Below are 22,790 nucleotides of genomic sequence, written 5' to 3'. Positions count from 1 at the left end.
ATTTTACTTTTTAAAATTTGTAGTACCAGGGGAACTAGGTAGTACCAGGGGAACTTAGGACCTTCACTTGCCAGGCAGGCACTTATGCTGTTGAGCTATCTCCCAGCCCCAATATTTTTTTTATTTTCAGAGCTTGTTTGGAGGCTCTAGCAGGAGAGTGCAGTTACATGTACACCCTTGAGCAGGGAAACAGCCCTCTCCTATGAAGATGGTCATCCTCTAGCCTGCCAAGTCAGCCGAATGAACCCTGGCAATCAGTGGTCCTGACAGGTGTCACAGCCAGATCCGCTGCAAGTCCTGATTTTTATTTTCACATGGGGACTTGCTGAGGTCCCCAGACTGGCCCCAGATTTATGAGACTTCTGCTGAATAGCTGGGTTAACAGGTGTGCACCACTACCTTCAGCATATAGTTAATGTTAAATAAGAAGTTTGTAGTGTGGGAAGGAGAACATCAGTGAACCGTTACATCATATATGATGGTGTAATTACACGAACAGTAGTCGTTTTCTTATGTTATGGGAAAACTGCAGATAGCAGTTGAAGTTAGAACCCCTGACCAAAAACAGACTTAAAATCAGTTAGCTAAGTAAAGAGCAAGGTGCATGATATGAAAGGCAGAAGATGATGCCATGAGAAATGCTTAAAGACAAGGATGGTATATGGAGAGACATGGAACCAGGTAGGCACAGCTTGTCTTTTGTCGTGGACGATGGCCAGGAATTAAGATCCGTTCCGTATAGACTCCTATGAACTTTGTTGATGTCCCTGCACCAGCAGTCTCCTAACTGAACCCAGTGCTAGAAGTAATCCAGACTGTTGACATGGTAGATTTTTTGTTTGGAGATGGGGTCTCACTGTATTTCCCAGGCTGCTGTTGAATTCCTGGGGTCAAATTATTCTTTGCCTCAGCCTCATAAATAGCTGGGGATACTCATGTGTGTTCCTGGCTCTGTAGACATTGTGGTGTTACGGGGAGCAGAAGCAGTTCCTAACCTCTCATCTCTGCAGACTCTTGCCTATAATCAATCTTCCTGCAGATACATACTCTGCATGGTATGTTGGTCCTCTGCTCCCATCCTTCTCCACAGTTGACCTTTACCTGCCTGCTAAGAAGTGGGCTGGGAAAGAGGCCTAGTGTAGCTTTGTCCTGAGTTGTAAAACCAAATGGTGTCAGTCCTTTGGTTCTGCTACATTTGAATGTTTTGTAATTTTCATTGTACATACAAAGCTTGCACATATAGTGTTGCACGTATCCTTAAATTGTATATATGCTTTAAAAATACAAGATACAATATTTCAAAAGTCAGTGTTTCACTGGATGAGTGAGTATCCTTTGCATTTGCATTTCCTTAAAATTAACCTGAAAGTAAGGGAACTTTACAAATTTATATAGGAACATAAGTACTTTGATGTTTCTATTTAAGCAGGAAGTAAGCGAAGAATCTTTTCAAGGTAGTACTCCATATCAGGGATTCATAGAGTCCTACACCAGCAGCATCTGTGACACATGGGAGCTTGTTAGAAATGCAGAGTGGTGGCTCTACCTTGGACTTGGTGAGCCAGACTCGGATGGGGCATAGGATCCCATTGACAAGCTCTCCAGGGAACTGTGATGTGCAGAAAATTGCTCTACGTACATGGACGCGAGTAGTGGAGACATAATGGGAGCCATGCGTGTAATTTCTGATGTTAGTGTAGCCTACTTTTTAAAAGTTATTTTTTTCGGTGCTGGGTATCAAATCCAGGACTGTTGTGTACTAGGCAAGTACTTTGCCAGTAAGCTACGTATCTTGCCCAATAGCCCACACTTACATAAGTGCACCTAAGTTGTTTTTAATAATATATTTTGTTTAACTCACTCTATCTAAATTATCATTTTAACATGTGACCACTGTAGAAAATTGTGATACTTGGTGTTCTTGTTTCTTTTGCTGAATCTTTCTTCTGATCTACTGAGTATTTTATACTCAGGATGATACAAAGATTTTGATTCCAGTGGGAAGATGGCTCAGTGGTTTTGTTACTTCTTTTATAGGACTTTCCCCATGCTAAGCAGCTGTTTGCTGCATGTTTGGAGTTGGTAACAGAGTTCTCACCAAAACTTCGTCAGGTCATGCTGAACGAGATGCTGCTTTTGGATATTCATACACATGAAGCTGGAGTGGGACAGACAGGAGAGAGACCTCCTTCCGACCTCATCAGCAGGGTGCGAGGATACTTGGAAATGAGGCTTCCTGGTAAGGCTGGTTCATACAGCCCAACTCAGAAATTTAGGACTCAAGTAATTCTGAAGAAGATTCTAAAAAAACTTACATGAGGTTTTTATTTTTTGAGATGGGGTTTCAGTATGCAGTGCAGGCTGGCCTTGAATTCACTTTGTAGCCCAGGCTGGCCTTGAACTCCGGTGATCCTCCTGCCTCAGCCTCCCGAGTGCTGGGATTACAGGTTTGTGCCATCATGCCTGGCTCTTACTTGACTTTTTTTTTTTTTTCTTTTTAAATTGTACTTGTTTTATTTTATTTTATTTATTTTTTTGTGGCTGAATCACCCTACCCTGGGAGCAGGGCTGGTGTGGCTTGGTGCTAGGGATTGAACTGCAGTCCCTAGGCTTGCCTAAGCAGGCGCTTTAGACCACTAAGCTATTCCGCCAGATATGGCTGTATATAAAAGAACTACTTTACTGTATATATAAGAACATTTCTTGGACTTTTTGCAATCCGTAAAAAACTTATTTTTCTCTTGAAACATAATTTGGCTTTGGATTTCACTTGAGAATAGAGAAAATGGAGAAAACTTTTATTTCCTAGGATTTCCATAACAAAATACAACAAACTGGGTGACTTAACAGAAGTTTATTGTCTGACAGTTCTGGAAGCTAGATGCATGAAATCACATATCTCCTTGCCTTGTTCCCTCAGGCTCTAGGGACAGACAAACTTTCCTTTCCGTTTCTGAGCTGGACGTGCCTGGCAATCTCTGATATTTCCTTGGTTTGTGGTTGCAATATTGCAGTCTCTGTCTTTATGGTGTGGTGTGGGGTGTGTGTGTGTGTGTGTGTGTGTGTGTATGTGTATGTGTATGTGGGTGTGTGTCTTCGGGAAAGACAGCATGCCTTGGATTTAGGGACTGCCCCAAACAAAAGATCTTATCTTACTAGTGACCTCTCTAGAGACCTTATTGCTTATTTCCAAGTAAGGTCACATTCTGAAGTTCCAGGTCCATGCCCTGTGCAGCACTATAGAAACTATCTTCCCTTCCCCATTTCTTTGTAAAACAGGGTCTTGCTATGCTATTGAGGCTGACTTTGAACTCCTGGGCTCAAATGATCCTCGTGGCTCATTCCTCCTGTAGACATGTGCACCAGGCCTGGCTTATATATGAATTTCAAGATCCTCTGTTAAGAGTCACTGTCTTTGGGTGTACAAGTTGTCCTGGCAGATATCCTCAGACTGATTTGCTAGTGTGCCAGGAATTCATTCATGAGTAGTTTGAGAGCAGAGCTGAGTGACCAGTTCCAGTGGTGAACATCTTACTATGAAAGAGTATGTGTTGCAAACTGTCCTCTACACATCTGAGATAAAGCAGTTTCTTAATGTTACAGGTTTTAAATGTATGTAGAGGGGTTAAGTCATTCTATATACATTGATACTCTAAGTAATAAAATGAATTGTCAAGAAGGTGCTAATACCAGACAAAGTTGTACACACCTGAAAGTCCCCAGTCCTTGGAGGCTGAGTGTGTTTGAGGCTCAGCCTGGCCTCCTCAAATAAAAAAATACAAGTCTGGACATGTGGTTCAGTGATGGGACACTTGGTTGGTGTGCAAAGAGCCCTGGGTTCAACCCCCAATGCCACAAAAAGGTGCTCACAGTGTGCCTCGACAGTAATAAGTGCTAGCCCTTGGTGGTTGTATGGATTGATTTAATTTTTAATTCTCATTTCCAACAAGAGGTGCATAAATCACTTTTTAGCATCATGTGTAGAATACCTTTGAGCTCTAATACCTCCCCCTTTGATAACATGACTTTATGAAAATAGATCTGATAGTGTACTGGCATTAAATGTCCATGGACACATGCATTAGCGTAAAAGTTTGCATTTTTTAATTTTTATTTTAATTTTAGTGTGTTTAGTACAGGTTCTCACTAAATAGCCAGGACTTGTAGTGATCTTCCTATTTTCAGCTTCCCCAGCTCTGGGATTATAGTTGTGCACCACCATGCCCATCTTGGTGGCTGGCTAATTACCTCCCCCCCCCCCTTGGTGGGGCTGGCACAGTATGTGGTGCCAGGGATCCAACCCCAGTCTCTGTGCTTGCTAAGCAGGCACTTAGTCCACTGAGCTTTCTTGCCGGCCCACCAGTTTACTTTTAAAGGTGAAAGATTTTGTTTTTCATACATGATTTGTCTTTAGAGCAAAAAGAATTTTAAACTATAACATTTGTTAATGGTATCTATCAGACATTGTGCTAAGAGCTTTGGAGTATAATTCATAAAGTAGCTACTATTTCATTGTCCTCTTTTCATTCATTCATTTGTTCATTTGGTAAGGGTCTTGCTACACAGCTCAGACTCATGGTGATCCTGTCTCAGCCTCCTCAGCACTGGGATTACAGGTGTGCACCACCATGCCTGGTTTCTGTGGCCGGCACAGCATGCCTGGGGTTCTGGGGCTGGCATGGCATGTAGTACTAGGGATTGAACCTGGGTCTTTGCACTTGCTATGCAGGTGCTTAGACTGCCAAGCTATGTCACCAGCCCTCATTGTCCTCATTTTGTAAATCCAGTAAGTGAGGTATACAGGTTAAGGAATTTCCCACAGTCACGCAGGATGAGTCTGGACTGTGATTTAAATCCACTAGTCCTCCATTTTCTTTTTGAGATAGGGTCTGTTGTATAGTTCGTGCTACACTGAATGGAAGACATAGCTCAGGCTGCCTTCTTAGTGCTGGGGTTACATGTGTGCACCACCATTCCCAGCTTAATTTCTCTTTCATCTTCAGTACGTATTGTATAAGATGATCCAATCCCTTCCCATCCTCCATTTTTCCAGTAAGAGCTGTAAAGAGATGATCACAAGCATTGTCAGAGAAATACAGACAAATTAAGGAATACAGGTCTTCAGAAAAGAGGGACTTCAGTTTCTTTAAGTCTTACCTTTGTTGGTTAGGGGTGATTGTGGTTATTTTTCCTGAAATATAATCATATAAATTCTTTTGAGTTCCTGAGACTCAGGTTGTTCTTTATTCTCATGATGGAGCATACTTGCCCTGCCTGAAGTATATTAAAACCTGAAATTAACTACCTGAAACCACAAAAATTTGCATGTGATGGTGCCTTTAATATTTGTTTCAAAGAAATGTTCAAAAGTCCAGCGGCTCTTATTGCAAATTCTTGAATTTAGACATTTTTGGAAACAATCACTATTGTATTACATTTTAATCAGAAAAATTATTGAGAAGGTTAAGTGTATTAACAGATTAATTATATATAGTTTACCTGTTTCTTTGCATAAATATTCTAAAAGTTTATCACATACCATTTTGTACGTACTCTATTGGTATGATCTTGGGGGTGTTAATACCAGGAATCAAACTCAGGACCTTGTGCTTGCCAGGCAGGCGCTTGTGCCACTGAGCTATATCTCTAGGCTTTATTGGTATGACTGTTGTCTACTCATTCAAACAGATAGCAGCCCTTAGACTTCCCAGGGGTAACAATGTAGAATAATAAGGGGCACCATGGCTATCTAGGGAAATGCTAAATTTTCTACAGAAAAGAATAAAATGTTACTATTTTTCACCTGTCGCTTTTTTTTTTATTCAGTTGAAACCTGAGCAGATGTTCGTTTTGTTCTCTAAATATTTTAATGTTATGATGGTAATTCCAGCTGGGTTCTTTTTTTTCATTTTTAGATATTCCTCTTCGTCAAGTTGTAGCTGAGGAGTGTGTTGCTTTTATGTTAAACTGGAGAGAAAATGAGTATCTTACACTGCAAGTTCCTGCATTTTTGCTTCAGAATAATCCATATGTAAAGGTAAATAGTATTTAATCTGAAGTAATTTTTTTTTTTTTTTTTGGTGGAACCGGGGATTGAACTCAGGCCTTGTGCTTGCCATGCAAGTGCTTATTCTACTGAGTCATCTCCCCGGCCCCTGATGTAATTTTTATAATATTGCTATACCTGCTTAAATTTATACTACTTTGGGAACTTGTTTGATTTTTTTTTTCTTTTTCTTTTTTTTTGGTATTGAACTCATGACCTTGTGCTTGCCAGATAGGTGCTGTGCTGCTGAGCTACATCTCTGGTCCTGATTTCTATAATATAGTATAGGATAAGACAACTGTTTGATTTGTAGTTAAAAACATAGCATTTAGGCCCAGGGAGATAGCTCAGTAGAATAAGCTTTTGCCTGGCAAGCACAGGTCCTGAGTTCAATCCCTGCTAGTGAAAAAAAAAAAAAAAAAAAACCCAAAATAGCATTTAATAATTCAAGAATTTTGTCTTTAACATTTTTTTCTAATAGCCCATACCTTGGAAATATGCACATGTGACTTATGGAGTTCACAATCCTTTGGTAGAATCATAAAGTAGTGAGAGATAACATAAATCTCTGGGCTTTGAGTGTTAAGATATGATCAAGCTCTATACCATTGGGGTGACTTCTGCCATTTTCCACTTGAACATTTTACTGTTTTTTAGAACCTAATTACTTCTTCTAAGTTTGATATGCTTGAATCTCATGAGTTGGTAATACATTTGCTATTAGTTATTATATCTGCATGAACGAATTCATTCAGTAAATTGGAGGTTGTTTAGTCAACCCAGTTGTTTTTACTTGTTTTTGTATTAGTATGTTTGCAATTAGTATATGTTTATCTCTTGGTTCCTTTCCCATTTGCAAAAGTTCTATCTCTGTGTTTCATATTATCTTTTCTTTTCCTTAGTCTTCTTAATTATCTGTGCTCTATAACCTAGAATGTTTTTTATTCTTTTTATTTTATAGGTATATTTTAGCTATATATTCTGATAACATTCATCATATGGAATTTGTACCTGTATATGACATACCTTGCTGCTGCTTTTTCCCCCATTCCCCTCTCTTCAGCTGCTTCCCCCCTCTGTCTCTGTCTCTGTCTCTCTCTGGTACCAGGGATCGAACTTCGGACCTCGTGCATGCCAGTCAGGCACTTAGGTCACTGACCTCTCTCCCTGGCCCTCCCCATCTTTATTTACAAAAACTCTGTTTCCATTTTTTCCTAGCCCCACCCCCTTGTTCTCCTCATTTGAACATCTTCCCATTTCCCAGTTTCTTTTATACATTTTTGTCCTTATTTATACTTTCAGTTTCTCATACCAGAGACACAATGCAGTATTACACTTGTATGTCCAAGTTATTTTACTCAAAGAGTATAGACTCAAGGTGCAGCTATTTACCTAGAAATGTCTCGAGCTTATCTTTCCTATAGCAGAGTAATACTCCATTGTATGAAAAAAAAAAAAAACAAACCAAAAAAACGCTTTTTAATCCATTCTTCTGTTGATGAGCATTTGGTTCTTTCCAAGATTTAACTGTTACAAACTGCCGCTCTAAACCTGGTTGTGCATATATTGCTGTGTTATGATGCTTTTAATTCTTTTGGGAAGATACCAAGAAGAGGACTAGCTAGGTCAAATAGAACCTGTAGTGCTAGTTTTCTGAGGACTATCCACACTGATTTCCATAGTGGTTGTATCAGTCTACACTCCCAACAGCATTAGAGAAGGGATCTTTTGTTACTAGTTGATTTCTTGATAATAGCCATGATTTCTGGGATAAGATGGAATCTCAGTGTTTTTTAATTTTTTTATTTTGCATGTCTTGAATGACAAATGTTGGACGTTTTTTCATTCCTTTGTTATTTTCTTTATCTGAAGAGTGTCTGTTCATTTCAGATGCCCATTTTTGGACTGTGTCTTTACATTTGAGGTGATCTTATTTATTTATTTATTTATTTATTTATTTATATATTCTAGATAGTAATCCTTTGAGAATGAGCTAGCAAAAATTTTTTCCCACACCTTGGGTTGTCTCTTCACCCTGTTGGTTTCTGTTGCTGTCCTTTTTAAAAAGCTTTTTAGTAAGATGAGAGCCTAGTTGTTGATTCTTTTTGATAGTTCCTGTACATTCTAGGTTTTGTTCATAATGTTTGCCTGCACCATTGTCTTCAAGGGTTGTACCTGTTCTGTATTCCAGCAGATTTAGTATTTGTTTTAATATTTATTTGTTTATTTTTGAGATAGAGTCTCACTGTGTAGTTCAGGCTGGTCTTGAGCCCACTTCATTCCCCAGGCTGACCTTGAACTTGCAATGTTCCTCCTTCCTCAGCCTCCCAAGTGCTGGGTCTAGTTTTATTTTTTGGCATGTGGAAAGCCAGTTTTCTTCCACCATTTATTAAAGTGGCTCTTTTTTTTCAGTGGTTTCTTGGCTCCTTTGTCAAAGATAAGGGCCTAAGCTGGCCTCAAACTCATGGCAGTCTTTTTGCCTTAGCCTCCTGAGTGCTGGGATTATACGTGTGTGTCACCATGCCAGCTATTTTCTCTAATCCTATGAGATATCCTATTGGAGATTTGATCAGGATTGCATTAAACCTGTATAACAATTTTGGAAGTTTAGTCATTTTGACTGCATTGGTTCTTCCCACCCAAGAATCTTTCCATTTTCTGATGTCCTCTTTAGTCTCCTTTTTCAGAGTACTATAGTTTTCAATATAAAGATCTTTTACTTCCTTTGTTAGATTGATCCCTAGTATTTCAGATTTTGGAATGCTATTGTGAAAGGTGTGGTTTTCCTGATTGGCCTCTCATTGAGTTCATTATTTGTGCGCAGGAAGGCTCTTGATTTTGAGTGTTGACATTGTATGCAGCTGTGCTACTGTATTTGGTTGTTAAATCTAGAAGTCACCAAGCATGGTGGCACATGCCTTTAATTCCAGCACTTAGGGGGCTGAGGCAGGAGGAGTGCCATGAGTTTGAGGCCAGCCTGGGCTATATTGTGAGTTCAAAGCTATCCTGTGTTAGAGTAAGACCATATCGCAAATAAAAGCAAAACAAAACAAAAATTTAGAAGTCTTTCGGTAGAGTTTTTGGGGTCTTCTATGTAGAATATTGTGTAGCCCACAAATAATGATAATTTAACTTTTTCCTTTACTGTTCTTATTTCCATTTCTTTTTCTTGTCTAATTATTCTAGCTAATTTTCCAGAACTATATTGAATCAGAATGGTAATAGTGAACATCCTTGTCTTGTTCTTGGTTTTTAGAGAAAAACCTTTCAGTTTTTATCCATCTAGTATGATGTTGGCTGTTGGTTTGTTATACATGACTTTTATCAGATAGAGGTAAAGACCATGTACTCTTAATTTTCTGTAGGTTTTTATCATAAATGGGTATTTGGACTTTGTAAAACATTTTTTCTGCATCTATTGAGATGATCATATGGTTTTTATCATTGGTTTTGTTAATATGGTGTTTCACATTTATTGATTTGCATGTGTCAAACCATCTTTGTATCCCTGGGATGAATCCTACTTGGTCATGATGTATAATGTTATTAATGATCTCCTGCATTCTGCTTGCTAATATCTTTTTTTTTTTTTTTTTTGTGAGAAATGTGAAATGTTCTTTATTTGATATTATACATACACCACACTAAAATTCCTTTCAATAAATAAAAGGCAACACTATTTATTTATTTATTTATTTATTTATTTTTGGCGGAACTGGGGATTGAACTCAGGCCCTTGTGCTTGGCAGGGAAGTGCTTATTCCACTGAGCCATCTCCCCAGCCCAACACTTTTTAGATATAGGGAATTCTAATTAAATTGGCATAGTCAAAACTAAAAATATAGACATAGCTTTCTTGTCTTCAACCACTCCCTTTAACAGGCTAATAAACACAAACTGAAACAGTGGAGTCTTGCTTGGTTTTGAGACAATGAAAGATTCTCTCAGTATTTAAACATATTCACATAACCAGTTATATAAATTAAATATAAAACCAACCTTCAGTAGTTTTGAGATGATATGCTCAATCTGTGAAAAGTTGAACATTACTAATCAAGTCCAACCATGTATTTAGAAGGGAAAACAGTGATAGTATTTACTGAACTGGAATTACTATCAAACCTTGAAGAAAAAAATGATATACATTTAACTACAAGCCAATTTTATTTAAATCAGGACTGTCCAACAAAAATATTCTGTCAGCCACTCATGATCTGAATTCTGGTGTATGAGATTAAATTATGGAACACATACAAAAACCATGAGACATTTCTGTTCTGTAATAAATAAGGCAGTGACTATTGCTCATTAGTAGCGTTTTTGAGGTAAGCTATTAAGTCTGCCCTTTCTCCCTTCTTCTTGATGCCAGCAAAGATCATTTTTGTTCCTGGGATATACTTGGGATTCTCCATATACTCCATCAGTGTATCCTCTCCCCAGGTGATACCTTTGTTCTTGTTGGCATCTGTGTAAGAGAATCCAGCAGCCTGACCTGTCTTCCACCCAAAGAGACCATGGAGATTTGGCCCAGTCTTGTGCTTGCCTCCCTTCTCAACAGTGTGGCACTGGGCACACTTTTGTACAAAAATTTTCTTGCCTTTCTCAACATCACCCATTTTTAACCTGCTGCAGCTTCCATGCCGGGTGGTCACCAGTCTTCCCTTGTTACCACAAGGAAAGTTCTAGTGCAGAAGCCTGACGTCCTGCTCTCCCTGCTTGCTAATATTTTATTGAGGAATTTTGTGTCTATGTTCATTAGGCAGATTGGCCTGTAGTTCTCTTTCCTGGTTAGATCCTTCTGTAGTTTTTTTTATCAGGGTAATGCTTGCTTCCAGGAATGAATTTGAGAGTATTGCTTTTATTTCAATTTCATTAAAGAGTTTGAGAAGTAGTGGAACTAAGTCTTCCATAAATCTCTTTTAGAATTTAGCAGTGAATCCATCAGGGCCTGGGCTTCTCTTTGTAAGTAGGTTTTACATCACATCTTCAATTTTATTAACTGGTACTAATTTATTTAGAATTTTTATATTTTCTTGATTCAGCTTTAGTAATCCATATGTGTACAGAAATCTGTCCATTTCTTCTGTGTTTTCCATCTTAATTTGAATGCAGGTTCTTACAGTAGGTATGATATTCTGAACTTCTGCAGATCTGTTGTGATTTCATTTTCAACCTTTCGTTTTTAATTGCATGGAATTGAGTCTTGCATTTTCTTGACATTTAAATGGTAGAACCAGAGGATTCTCTTCCTCAGAAAGACTCAGATCTGTCAGCAGTAAACCCTAACCTCGTCAGAGGTTGTGTTGGATGTGCAGCACAAGTAACTGCTTGGTACATTTGGGCAGTTATCCAGCTTCCCTCTAGCGTGCCCTAATAATAGCCCTGTCATGTCTGGCATATATTATCTTTTCTGTATTTTGTTTGTTTTTCATATTATAGCTTGGACAGCTTTTAGCAGCTACATGCAAAGAACTTCCAGGACCCAAAGAGAGTAGACGGACTGCTAAAGACCTTTGGGAAGTTGTTGTTCAAATCTGTAGCGTGTCAAACCAGCACAAACGAGGAAATGATGGCAGAATTAGTTTAATAAAGCAGAGGGAATCTACATTAGGTATAATGTATCGGTATGTATTGGTATATTTCTGTAAGTTTAAACATTTTTTATTTCTCATATGCTTTTAAACTGTACTGTTTCAAGAATGTCTACTTTTATCTTAGGTGCTTGTATCATAGTGATGATTTTAACAGTTTTGTGGTGAGCCTGTGATGGATCTGTCTGTATGGCCACCTTTACTTTGTTCCTTCAAAAAGATTATCAGGGGCCGGGGAGATGGCTCAGTAGAATAAGCACTTTCCTGGCAAGTGCAAGGGTCTGAGTTCAATCCCCAGTTCTGCCAAAAAAAAAAAAAAAAAAAAAAAAAAAAAAAATCAGTAATTGGTGCTGGCAAGATAGCTCAGTGGTCTGAAGTGCCTGCTAGGGCAAGCTTAGGCAATGCTCAGGGACTGTGGTTTGATCCCTGGTGCCACATGCCACACCATGGCCCCTGATAATCTTTTTGAAGGAACAAAGTAAAGGTGGCCATACAGACAGATCCATCACAGGCTCACCACAAAACTGTTAAAATCATCATTATGATACAAGCACCTAAGACAAAAGTAGACATTCTTGAAACAGTACAGTTTGAGATTATCAGTAATTTATTAAACTGGAAGTCAGAATCAACAGTTTCAAAAAAAAAGAACCCTCCAATAAAGTAAAGTGTCTAATGCTGGATAGCACTGATGAGCAATTCACAGGTGTTTAGGACAGGACAGAAATAATATTTGGTTATTAGAACAATAGAATATACTCCTTTCCATACATGCGGAATTGGAGAATTGGGAATAACCTTACCTATCCTAAATTTACTCTATAACTTGTATTCTTGGTCTTATTTTTTAATGCCTGATACTAAATATGTTTAAAATTTTTATTTTTGTAGGAGTGAACTACTTTCTTTTATCAAAAAATTACGGGTGAGTTTTATTAAAATGCATTTAACTGTTACTGGTTTTTGTAGAATGACTAGTATTGTGTGCTTCAGATGCTGATTAGAATATTAAAGAAGTCTGTTCATCTGCTAATATTGTTTATGTAAAATTTTAAGACTGTTTTCTTTCTCATAGGAGCCATTGGTTTTGACTATCATTTTATCACTCTTTGTGAAACTTCACAATGTTCGGGTTAGTATTTTGTAATTTCATTTTTAAAATTTCCTTTCTTTTTTTTTGGTGGAACCAGAGTTTGAACTCAGGCCCTTGCGGTTGCTAGGGAAGTGCTTATTCCACTGAGCCATCTCCCCAGCCCCTAATTTTTAAAATTTCCAAGAAACTTCTTTTAATTCACACCTTTTTGTTGATTTTGGTTTTTGTTTTTAAAGGAGGACATTGTGAATGATATCACAGCTGAACACATTTCTATTTGGCCATCATCCATTCCAAAGTAAGTAGAAGTACTCATACTTTATTAGTCACATATTTAGGAACCATCCTAACTGGCATAGGTACCCTTAGATGATTTGGTTAAGGTCACAAATCTGTTAAAGTTCTACACCAGCTTTGTGTTTCTGTCTTAGAGTAATTGTCTTCATAAAACTAAGTTGTTATACTCACTAGGAAAAATGTATGCAATGTGTTAATTATTGAAAGTGTCCTAACAGTTTGGTTTGAAACTGTCTCATTGCTGTTTGTTTCTCAATAAAATTATGGAAAACAAAAAAAACCCACAAAAAACTAATTTATACTGGGGCTGGGGAGATGGCTCAGTGGAATAAGTGCTTCCCTGGCAAGCGCAAGGGCCTGAGTTCAGTCCCCAGTTCTGCAAAAAAATAAACCCCAAAACCCCAAAACTCAAAAAACTAAGTTATATCAGCATGGATGGAGCAGATCTAAGTGGCTGTGATTAAGTATCACTGAGTAGAATTGGAAAATCATTGATCTAATTGAGGGCAATTTGTCATTTCATAATTCTTGAATTCTTTCTAGGATTCTTCTAATACTGAGATTATCAAGCTTCCCAATCCTTTAGTTGACATAGGAACTTATAATTATCTTAAGAAATCTTCCTTCTTACTTTCATCACCTGAGAATCTGTTAGAAGACAGTAATTTTTTTTGTTTTGTTTTTGAGACAGGACCTTGCTATGTTGTGTAGGCTGATTTTGAGCTTTGAACTTTCTGGGTAGTCCAGGCTGGTCTTGAATTTGTGACCCTCCTGCTTCAGCCTCCTAGTTTGGGATCATGGGCATGTACCAAATGTTTGTTTGCTATTTATTTATTGATTTATTTATACTGGCAGACTAAGACACTCACTAAGTTGATTGAACTTGCAGTCCTCCTGCTTTAGCTTCCCAGGGCGCTGGGATTACAGGTGTGTACTGCATGCCGAGTAGTATAGTTTTATTTAGGGGAGAAAAACATTATTTTCTGGGAGAAGAAACTATGTTTTTCTTTTTCCTATACATAATAACTTTTCATATAGAGTCCATTTGTTTTCTGTCAAAAGTTACTTTCCCTTGCTGCCTTCCTCCCAGCCTTTGTGCTTTGTGACTAAATGGCAGGTCCTAATTTATTTTATTTTTCTTAGTGTCTTTGAAGAAGAAAAGCTACTTAGGGAGGCAGTACAATTAGAGTAAGCAGTTTGCTCCCATCTTAGTTGTAGAGGTTGGAGGCAGCTATACCTCATTTTAGGGGTTCAGAGAGTTGGGAGGTGACACTGTTCTCCGTTCACTAAGGCTTGTTCCCAAGGGTGCATCATGGCTTGTGAAGAAAATGTGCATATTCTGCTGCATTCTGTGTGCAGCTTCCATCCTAATGTGCTTCTGTGGCCTTTTTCCTTTGAAGGCAGGGTCTTGCTTTGAAGTTCAGGCTGGCTTCAAACTCACTTCTGGAGTACTGGGATTACAGACATGTGCTACTACTATGTCTGTCTGTTACTTTCTATGTAAGTTTTACAGTAAATAACACATAATCAGGTAGAGAAAATGAGAAATTTTCTTGGTTTTTTGCACTGAGGATTGAGCCCATTGTGCATGCTAGACAAAGGCTCACCCACAGAGGCACATTGGCACATCCGCTGTTCCCAATTCTACCTTTTTAGTTAGTGGCTTTACTGTTTATCACCTCTTTGACCCAGCTTTAGGCTAATAAGTGATTTCCTGTTTGTCTTTATAAATGAGGTAAATGAGTAGTTTATCACACGTTCTCTGAGCTATACCTCTCTGCCTGCTAGGTATGTGACTATGGTTAAATTGCTTTCTGTCCAAAGTTCTTCATCTCGCAGGTGTGTAAGAATAGTACTTACCTCAGAATTATGATTAAGTAGATCAATACATTTACCACAAAAGGTGCTTAACATAATGCACACAACAGGCTTGTTATCTTCATAATGACAATACTTTAATGTAAATTGACCCAAAGAAAATAAATGTGGCTGGTCTGGTGAGATGGCTCAGTGGTCTAACAGCACCTACTTAGAACAAGCTAAGCTAAGCAAAGCACAGGGACTGCAGTTCAATCCCCCAGCACCACATGCCAGCCAGCCGCGCCCCCTGGTGGGCTGAGCTGGCCACACACACTAAATAAATAAATAAATAAATAAATAAATAAATATTAAAAAAAAAAATGTGGCTAAATGTTTGACCAAAAAAAGTATTTTTCCTGATCAAAGAGTTCTTTGTTGAATTCCAAGAATAGCATTCCAAGAATGAGAATGGCACTGGATTAGATATTACTATTTTAAAACATATGGTACATAGCAGGCGTAAGGTCCTGAGTTCAATTTCCTGTGCACATACAACATTGTATAATTGTAATATATAATGATAAACCAGTTTAACTCATGTAGTTGTAATTAAATGGTTGGTGTTTGCTAATAGTTCTCATTGTTTTGAACACAGTGATGTGTTAGGGTAGAATCCAACACTCAGGGCAGCAGAAGTATTTTTCCAAATTCACCTTGTACCTGAGGGAGCCACTTGAGACCCTCATGTGGTCTGAATCTAGAGCCTGTGTTCTCTACCTCTGCTTCCAGGAGGGCAGATTAACTGTGTTATCTGGGTGCTGGCCTGGCTTTTATGCTCACAGCTCCACCTTCTGGTTCTGCACCTCCAGAGTCCACAAGGTCCGGCTGAGAGGAGCTGGCCCTGTGCCCTGCCCTGTGATCGCTCTCACTCCTGAAAGCACTGATGAGATGGACTTGGACTTGGGCATCTACTGATTCCATCCTCAGGGCAAGTGTGCCCTCCTAGCTAGGAGTCAGTCACTCTTGCGAGAAGCCACGACAGGGCACAGGATATAGCTTAGTGGCACAAGCGTCTGCCTAGCAAGTGCAAGGTTCTGAGTTCGATTTCCTGTACACACACAGAAAAAAGCCTCATATAGATTTAAGAGGGTCATGGGGCAGTATGGTTAGTGTTCAACACTTTGTGTTTTACAGCTTTTTCTAGATATCAGATCTTAAGCATTTGAAGAAATTTTGAGTGTCTTTTGTTGCCTAAATTAATAGCAGAGTTAAGGATTTTATGTTTACAGCTGCAGAAATTTCAGCTGAGCCTGTTTTTGAGTGTGTTTTCAATTAATGCACATGTGGGATTGGTAGTTGATTTTTAAAATAGAGATTAATGTGAATTATCTTTCCTTTAGCCTCCAGTCTGTGGACTTTGAAGCTGTAGCAATCACAGTGAAAGAGCTAGTTCGTTACACACTCAGTATAAATCCAAACAACCATTCCTGGTTAATTATTCAGGCAGATATTTATTTTGGTAAGTGAGATGTTTGGTTGTTTTGTGTTTTGTTTTTATAGCACTCCTAGAAGTAAAAATAAATATGATAACACACTTTATTACAGTATTTTATTAAACTTTATTACATTTTGTTTTTGAGTTACTCAGATGTTTCTTACTGAGAGTAAAGCTATCATTTTTTTTTTTGGTATTAGAATCTTTGGTTTAGATGTTTAATGTTGACTTTTAAATAAAATGTTATTTTTTTCATGTAAACAGTTGATTAATTGTTCTTAGGCAATGAGGGTGAGATTTTGTTTGCAAAATTTATTTAATAGTTCTAGTATTCCCTAGGTACTGTTGGTAACTACTTGTATCTTTGAAAATGGATTCCTAATCTCCCACCACCAGTTTTATGGGACAGGATTTTCCAACTTGATAGGAAATTTCCAGTATTTCCGTTGCCATTCAGATCAAATAAAATTTCTGACTGGTATCATTCCAGGACCAGTTTTATTTATATTTATTTATTCTGAATTTTTTTATTGATACAGGGTTTTGCTACACAGCTCATACTCATAGTGATCCTTCTATCTCAGCCTCCCCAGTGCTGGATTATAGGCATGTGCCACCATGCCTGGTCTCAGGGCTGGCATAGCATGTTTTACTGGGAATTGAACCCGGATCCTTGTGCTTGCCAGACAGATGCTTAGACTGCTGAGCTATCTATCCAGCTCAGAGCCAGTTTTTTTTTTTTTTTTTTTTTTTTTTTGTGGAACCGGGGATTGAACTCAGGCCCTTGCGCTTGCCAGGGAAGCGCTTATTCCACTGAGCCATCTCCCCGGCCCCAAGAGCCAGTTTTAAAGGCTTTTGTTGTGGTGGTTTTGTGTTTTATGTTCTACTGGGATCAAACCCCCAGGGGCGTTCTACCATTGGTTTACCTCCAGCCCCATTCATTCATTCATTCATTTTTTGAGGCAAGATCTTGCTGTATAGCTCAGGCAGGCCTTAAACTCACTATATAGCCTGGGTTGGGCTCAGACTTGGAGCAGTCTTCCTACCTTGGCCTCTTTTTTTTTTTTTTTTTAAATTTTATTTATTTGTGTGTGTGTGTGTGTGTGTGTCTGTGGCCACCTCAGCCCACCAGGGGGCGTTCTGGCTGGCATGTGGTGCTGGGGGATCGAACCGCAGTCCCTGTGCTTTGCCAAGCCTGCTCCAAATAGGTGCTTTAGACCACTGAGCCATATCACCAGCCCCATACCTTGGCCTCTTGAGTGCTGGGTTATAGGCATGTACTGTCATACTTTTCTTTTTTAAAAAATGTAAGAGAGGTCCTGTCTAGGTTGTCCAGGCAAGACTTGAACTTGTGATCTTCTTGGTCTCCCAGAATGCTGGAGTTATAGGCATTTACTGCTATACCTGGCTTTAGTTATCTTTTTTTAAAGAGAAAATAGAAAATTTACAGGTAGCAGAAATAGTGTAGTTAATTGCCATTTATCTGTCATTCAGCTTTAACAGTATTAAGTCATGAACAGCCCTATTTCTTCTGTATCTATTCCTGCATTGTTCCCTTCTCCTTCAGATTATTCTGAAGCAAGTAATGGCTGATTTTTAATGTTCATTTTCATCTCAGTACCCAAAAGAACCTATCACTGAGACCTTCATATGCAGGTATGGAATGGATGTACTACTAAACTAGCCAGAAAGCTGAGATGTATTTCTAGTTTGGACATTTGGGAAATCAGTACCCCCAGGTACTAAATTCTGTACTGTTAACATTTGGTGAAAAAACTGAGCTACATTTTTCATCTAGTCAGTTTTAGAAGACTATTTCATTGCTTTTAAAATGTGATTAAAGGTAATAAGGCGGGTTTTTTTTCAGTGTTGTCCTGAATCAGTATAGGTTTATCTCTAAATCTGTATTTGAGTCTGCTTGTGGCCAGCCCTCATGAAGTCATGCCTTACTCTTCACAAAAGAACCCATTTCTTTCAACTCTTAGATTTAATGACAGTTGTTTACCTGTTTTCTATTTCAGCAACAAATCAGTATTCAGCTGCTCTTCACTATTACCTCCAGGCAGGAGCTGTCTGTTCTGATTTCTTTAATAAGGCTGTGCCCCCTGATGTGTATACTGACCAGGTAAGCTGTTTTGTGGGTTGGCATTCTTCTTGTCTACCTTTCCATGTTTTTCTTCTGCCCTCCCCTTGTCAATTTTTATACTACACATATGCAGTACACAATAATCTGATTCCAGGGGCTGGGGAGATGGCTCAGTAGATTAAGCGCTTTCCTGGCAAGCACAAGGGCCTGAGTTCAATATCTGGTTCCGAAAAAAAAAAAAAAAAAAAAAATTCCTCCTGTGGAGCTGGTGCTCACACGTAACAGCTTAATTCTGTTTGATTCCCTTCCCTTCCTCCCCTCCCCCTCTACCTGTTGTTCCCCTTCCTATTACCTTATTTTTTAAAAATTTTGCTTTTTGTATTTTGAGTTTCTCTTTAACTGATTTTAAACTCCCAAGTTGAGAGCTGTAAATCAGATTGTGCTCTTTATTTCTAATGCCCATTGGTGTTTCGATTTCTTCAAAACTGATTTTAGTATTTTACTTTATCAGGTTCCTCTCCTAATAAACAAAAAAATCAACACCCCCCGCAAAAAACTTAAAAATACCACACACTTTTATTTCAACTTTTTAGTTGACCCAACCCTAACCCCGAGCATCTCTTTTCTTTTCCCTAACTTATTGATCTCATCATCAAAGTCCACTCCAACCTCAAATCATTTTTGTCTTCTGACTCTCCAAGCTTTTCCCACTGTGTGTGTTAGTGTGTGTGTGTGGTCCCTGGGATTGAACCCAAGGCCTTTCTGTGCTAGGTACATCTTCCAGCACTGAGCCACATCTCCAGCTCTGTAATGGACTGTTACTAACAGTGCTCATTGCATGGAATATTAAATCCTTAGGCTTATTCCACTTAATTGCAAATTTGTGCCCTTTGACCTACTTCTTACCCCCCCTTTCTCCTCCCTCCCACTTCTTGTATAGAATTTGGTTGCTTTTTATTTCCTTTAATTTATATTTATCTATTTATTTGAGGTTAAGAGCAGAATATTTATTGAGGGGAAAGAAAGCTTCTGTCCTAGAGAGGGACAGTGGCCAGGGAGATGGCTCAGTAGAATAAACGCTTCCCTGGCAAGCACAAGGGCCTGAGTTCAATCCCTGGTTCTGAGGAGAAAAAAAAAAAAAAAAATCTAGAGAGGGACAGAGTAGTGACCTGAGCAGGCTGCCTCTATTTCCTTTAAGTAACTTTTTTTTTTTTTTTTTGTACTGGGTATCAAACTTAGGACCTTGCCGTTGCCAGCTAGGCACTTGTACTGCTGAGCTATATCCCTGGTCCAGACTTTATAGTTTTAATAGCTTTTTTAAAAAATGTATTTGGTACGGGTCTCACTACATAGCTTGGACTCTAGTGATCCCCCATTTCAGCCTCCCCAGAGCTGGGATTACAGGTGTGCACCACCATGCCAGGTCTCAGTGGCCTGCTCAGTGCACCCAGGGTGGGGCCAGCAATTGAACCTGGCTCCTAGCATTTGCCTAAGCAGGTGATTACATCTGCTGAGCTATCTCGCCAGCCCTTGTTAGCTTAGATTCACAAGAAATAGTGGAAAGTTTATGTGCGCTGCCTGCCTTACCTTCCAGCTTCCCTCTTCCCTCCCATAACAGAGTGGTACATTATTAAAATCAATGTTAACTAGCTTTTTAAATTATAATTTTTTTGTAGGTCATAAAACGAATGATAAAGTGTTGCTCTTTGCTGAATTGCCACACACAGGTTAGTTAATATATTGGCTTTTTTCATGTATGTTAGGAATAGTATAGAAACCATTGGACTGGGAAATACTTCCTCTGTGCATATCAAAATTTCTTAAATTTATGGTATTTAAGAGTTTGGCATAATCTTTAAATTTATTTTAGAAGTTTATATAGAATTTTGATAAAATGAAAGTATGAATTAAAAAACATTGACCTTTGAACCTCCTAAATGGAAAAGGGGCATTTTTTTGTTTTCTTATATTTAACATTATGCATTTACATCAGTCACTGGGGAAATGTAAATCAAAACGCCATTGGGGTACTACTTCACACCACCCCCCAGGATGGCGGGAATTAAAGACATCTAATAATAGCTGCTGGTAAGGGTGTAGAGAAATTAGAGCCTTGCTGTGCAGGTCAGACTGTACAGAAAGTTAAATGTAGGAATTACCAAATGGCCCAGCAGTTCCACGGTAAATATCCATAAGAAATGAAACATATATCCACAGAAATAGTTGAAGAGTAGAAAAATTGAGTGTTAAACTGGTAAATGGCTAATAAGATGTGGTATATCCATACAGCATATTAGCAAGTAAGCTTATTCCATTACAGCATGAATAAGCCTTGAAAGACTATAGTCAGATGCAATGCCATGTATTTATGTTCACAATAAGCATATTTATAGGCAGATTAATTTGCAGGCAAATTAACAGAGGCACCAGAGAAATAATGCAGAGTTCCTTACTGCTAATGAGTACTGGGTCTTTTCAGAGGGTGGTAATGAAAATGTCTTAGAACCACATAGTGACGGGTATATGGTTTTGTGAATATGCTAAATTTAAGCCACTGCATTGTGTGCGTTAAGAAGGTAATTTTCATAGTAATGAATTATATCAATAGTATTTCCAATATTTTAAAGAGATTAACATCATGACCTGTATCAGTGATTGAAATACTTCTCTATATTAAGCAGTTGGAGTGAACTTCTCTTTCTGAGGGTTTAATTGCGTGTTTGTTATGTACTTGAATGTCCTGACACTTGAACTTGGCAATTTTCTATCCCCTTCAGTATTTTGAACTAGCTATTTGCCAACTTCTCAGATAAAGCTTTAAAAATTTGTAGTTTGTTACAGATGAAGAAAATACTGGTCAGCCACGTGGATAAAAGTGTTTGAAATTAAAGTTGGATGGAATTCACATATATATCCATTTGGTGTGGCCTGCAAGGCTTCTTAGAAATACTCTTTATATGAGAATAATTAAAAGTTCCCTGGCATGGGGGAACACACCTGTAATCTCAGCACTTAAGAGGCTGAGGCAGGAGGATCCCCACAAGTTTGAGGCCAGCCTGGGCCACATAGTGAGTTCAAGGACAGCCTGGACTACATAGCAAGACCCTTTTCTCAGAACAAGAAAAAAAAGATTAACTTCCAACACCTAGCGAGTCATTGTTATATGAAACCATTTTCATTTTCAAATCTTTATATAGGTGGCAATTTTATGCCAGTTCCTCAGAGAAGTCGACTACAAAACAGCATTTAAGTCACTGCAGGAACAAAACAGGTATGAACGGTCTTTTAAATAACTGGAGGCTTTCTACTTAAGAAAGTAATTAACTGTATTCTCTTATCAGCCATGATGCTATGGACTCCTACTATGACTACATTTGGGATGTCACCATCTTGGAATACCTGACCTGTATCCTTCTGTCCATATTTGTATTCTTGTAGCAGTTCATTTCTACAAACTGAATTCCTGCATACTATGTGTTTTCCAAATCAAAACTGAAAAACCATCCTGAGATCAGATTTATTCCTTTTTTTGGTACGGGAATTGAATTCATGATCTAGTGCTTGTCAGGTAGGCACTGTGCCACTGAGCAATATCCCCAGTGCCCTAGATTTATTTTTCTTAACTTATTCAGATCTTCATCATAAAAGAGGAGAAACAGATAAAAGACAAATTGCGGTAAGTTACCTTATACCTTTTCTTTAGGGATATACTTGTTTCCAGATTTTTAAGCCCTTAGGTTTATAACAGAAAAAGAGCTGTGCCCAGTTACTACCTGAACTTGGTCATCTATATTTAAAGATCTTTTGTTTTGATAGTGTATTCCATTTTATTTTAAAACATTAGACCATGTTCTTTTTCTGCTCTAAATCTTCAAATGGTTTCTTCTCTAAAAGTTCTTACAGTGGCTACAGAGCCACATAAAACTTGGTCTCTGCCTCCCCCACCTGACCTCCTCCCCTTTGTTAAGTTCTAAGCCAGTGCCCTTGGGTAGTTTGAGTATGTCAGAACATTCATCCCCTAATTAGGGGATTCTGAAAGTTCTTTTCCAGAATATTCAGCTTTCCTAAGGTGTCTCCTCAATGGACACCATCTTGGTCCTCCTTCCCAGCCATCTTATAGTGTACCTCCCACCCTGCCTGTCCCCATGATGTTTCCCTGTGAGGATAAGGAGTTGGTTTTCTCGTGGTTGTTAACTAGACCAGTGCCTGCCGTGCACTAGGTGCCCAATAGGTAAACTGTTTACAAATGACTTACATGCCCAAACTTTGTTAAATTTTATAACTAATGTTCATTGCATCTACAATCACTCACTGCAGATAGGCCTTAATTTGAACTATAGCTTTTGGTCTTCGACTACACTGCATGCCTATGTAAAGATCAA

At 38.5% G+C, this 22,790-nt stretch overlaps 1 protein-coding gene across 3 annotated transcripts in view; it reads left to right on the top strand.

The window, feature by feature from the left end:
• Ints8 (integrator complex subunit 8) overlaps positions 1–22,790 on the top strand; it is a 57,071-nt gene that overhangs the window by 31,115 nt on the left and 3,166 nt on the right. For 2 of the 3 annotated variants that reach the window (XM_004641299.3, XM_023701343.1), the window contains 12 exons: positions 2,038–2,239; positions 5,916–6,037; positions 11,486–11,670; positions 12,529–12,562; positions 12,713–12,769; positions 12,967–13,028; positions 16,228–16,346; positions 18,344–18,447; positions 20,085–20,135; positions 21,606–21,679; positions 21,750–21,814; positions 22,041–22,084. In XM_004641299.3, the coding sequence (XP_004641356.1) occupies positions 2,038–2,239; positions 5,916–6,037; positions 11,486–11,670; positions 12,529–12,562; positions 12,713–12,769; positions 12,967–13,028; positions 16,228–16,346; positions 18,344–18,447; positions 20,085–20,135; positions 21,606–21,679; positions 21,750–21,814; positions 22,041–22,084 (1,119 nt within the window). The remainder of the gene's footprint in view (positions 1–2,037; positions 2,240–5,915; positions 6,038–11,485; positions 11,671–12,528; positions 12,563–12,712; positions 12,770–12,966; positions 13,029–16,227; positions 16,347–18,343; positions 18,448–20,084; positions 20,136–21,605; positions 21,680–21,749; positions 21,815–22,040; positions 22,085–22,790) is intronic. The other variant, XM_023701342.1, reaches the window with a different exon arrangement.

The sequence above is a fragment of the Octodon degus genome, unplaced genomic scaffold, assembly GCF_000260255.1.
Source record: "Octodon degus isolate 3935 unplaced genomic scaffold, OctDeg1.0 scaffold00134, whole genome shotgun sequence".
NCBI lineage: Eukaryota > Metazoa > Chordata > Mammalia > Rodentia > Octodontidae > Octodon > Octodon degus.
The sequence above is the reverse complement of the archived record's forward strand: the minus strand, read 5'-3'. Positions and strand labels throughout refer to the sequence as shown.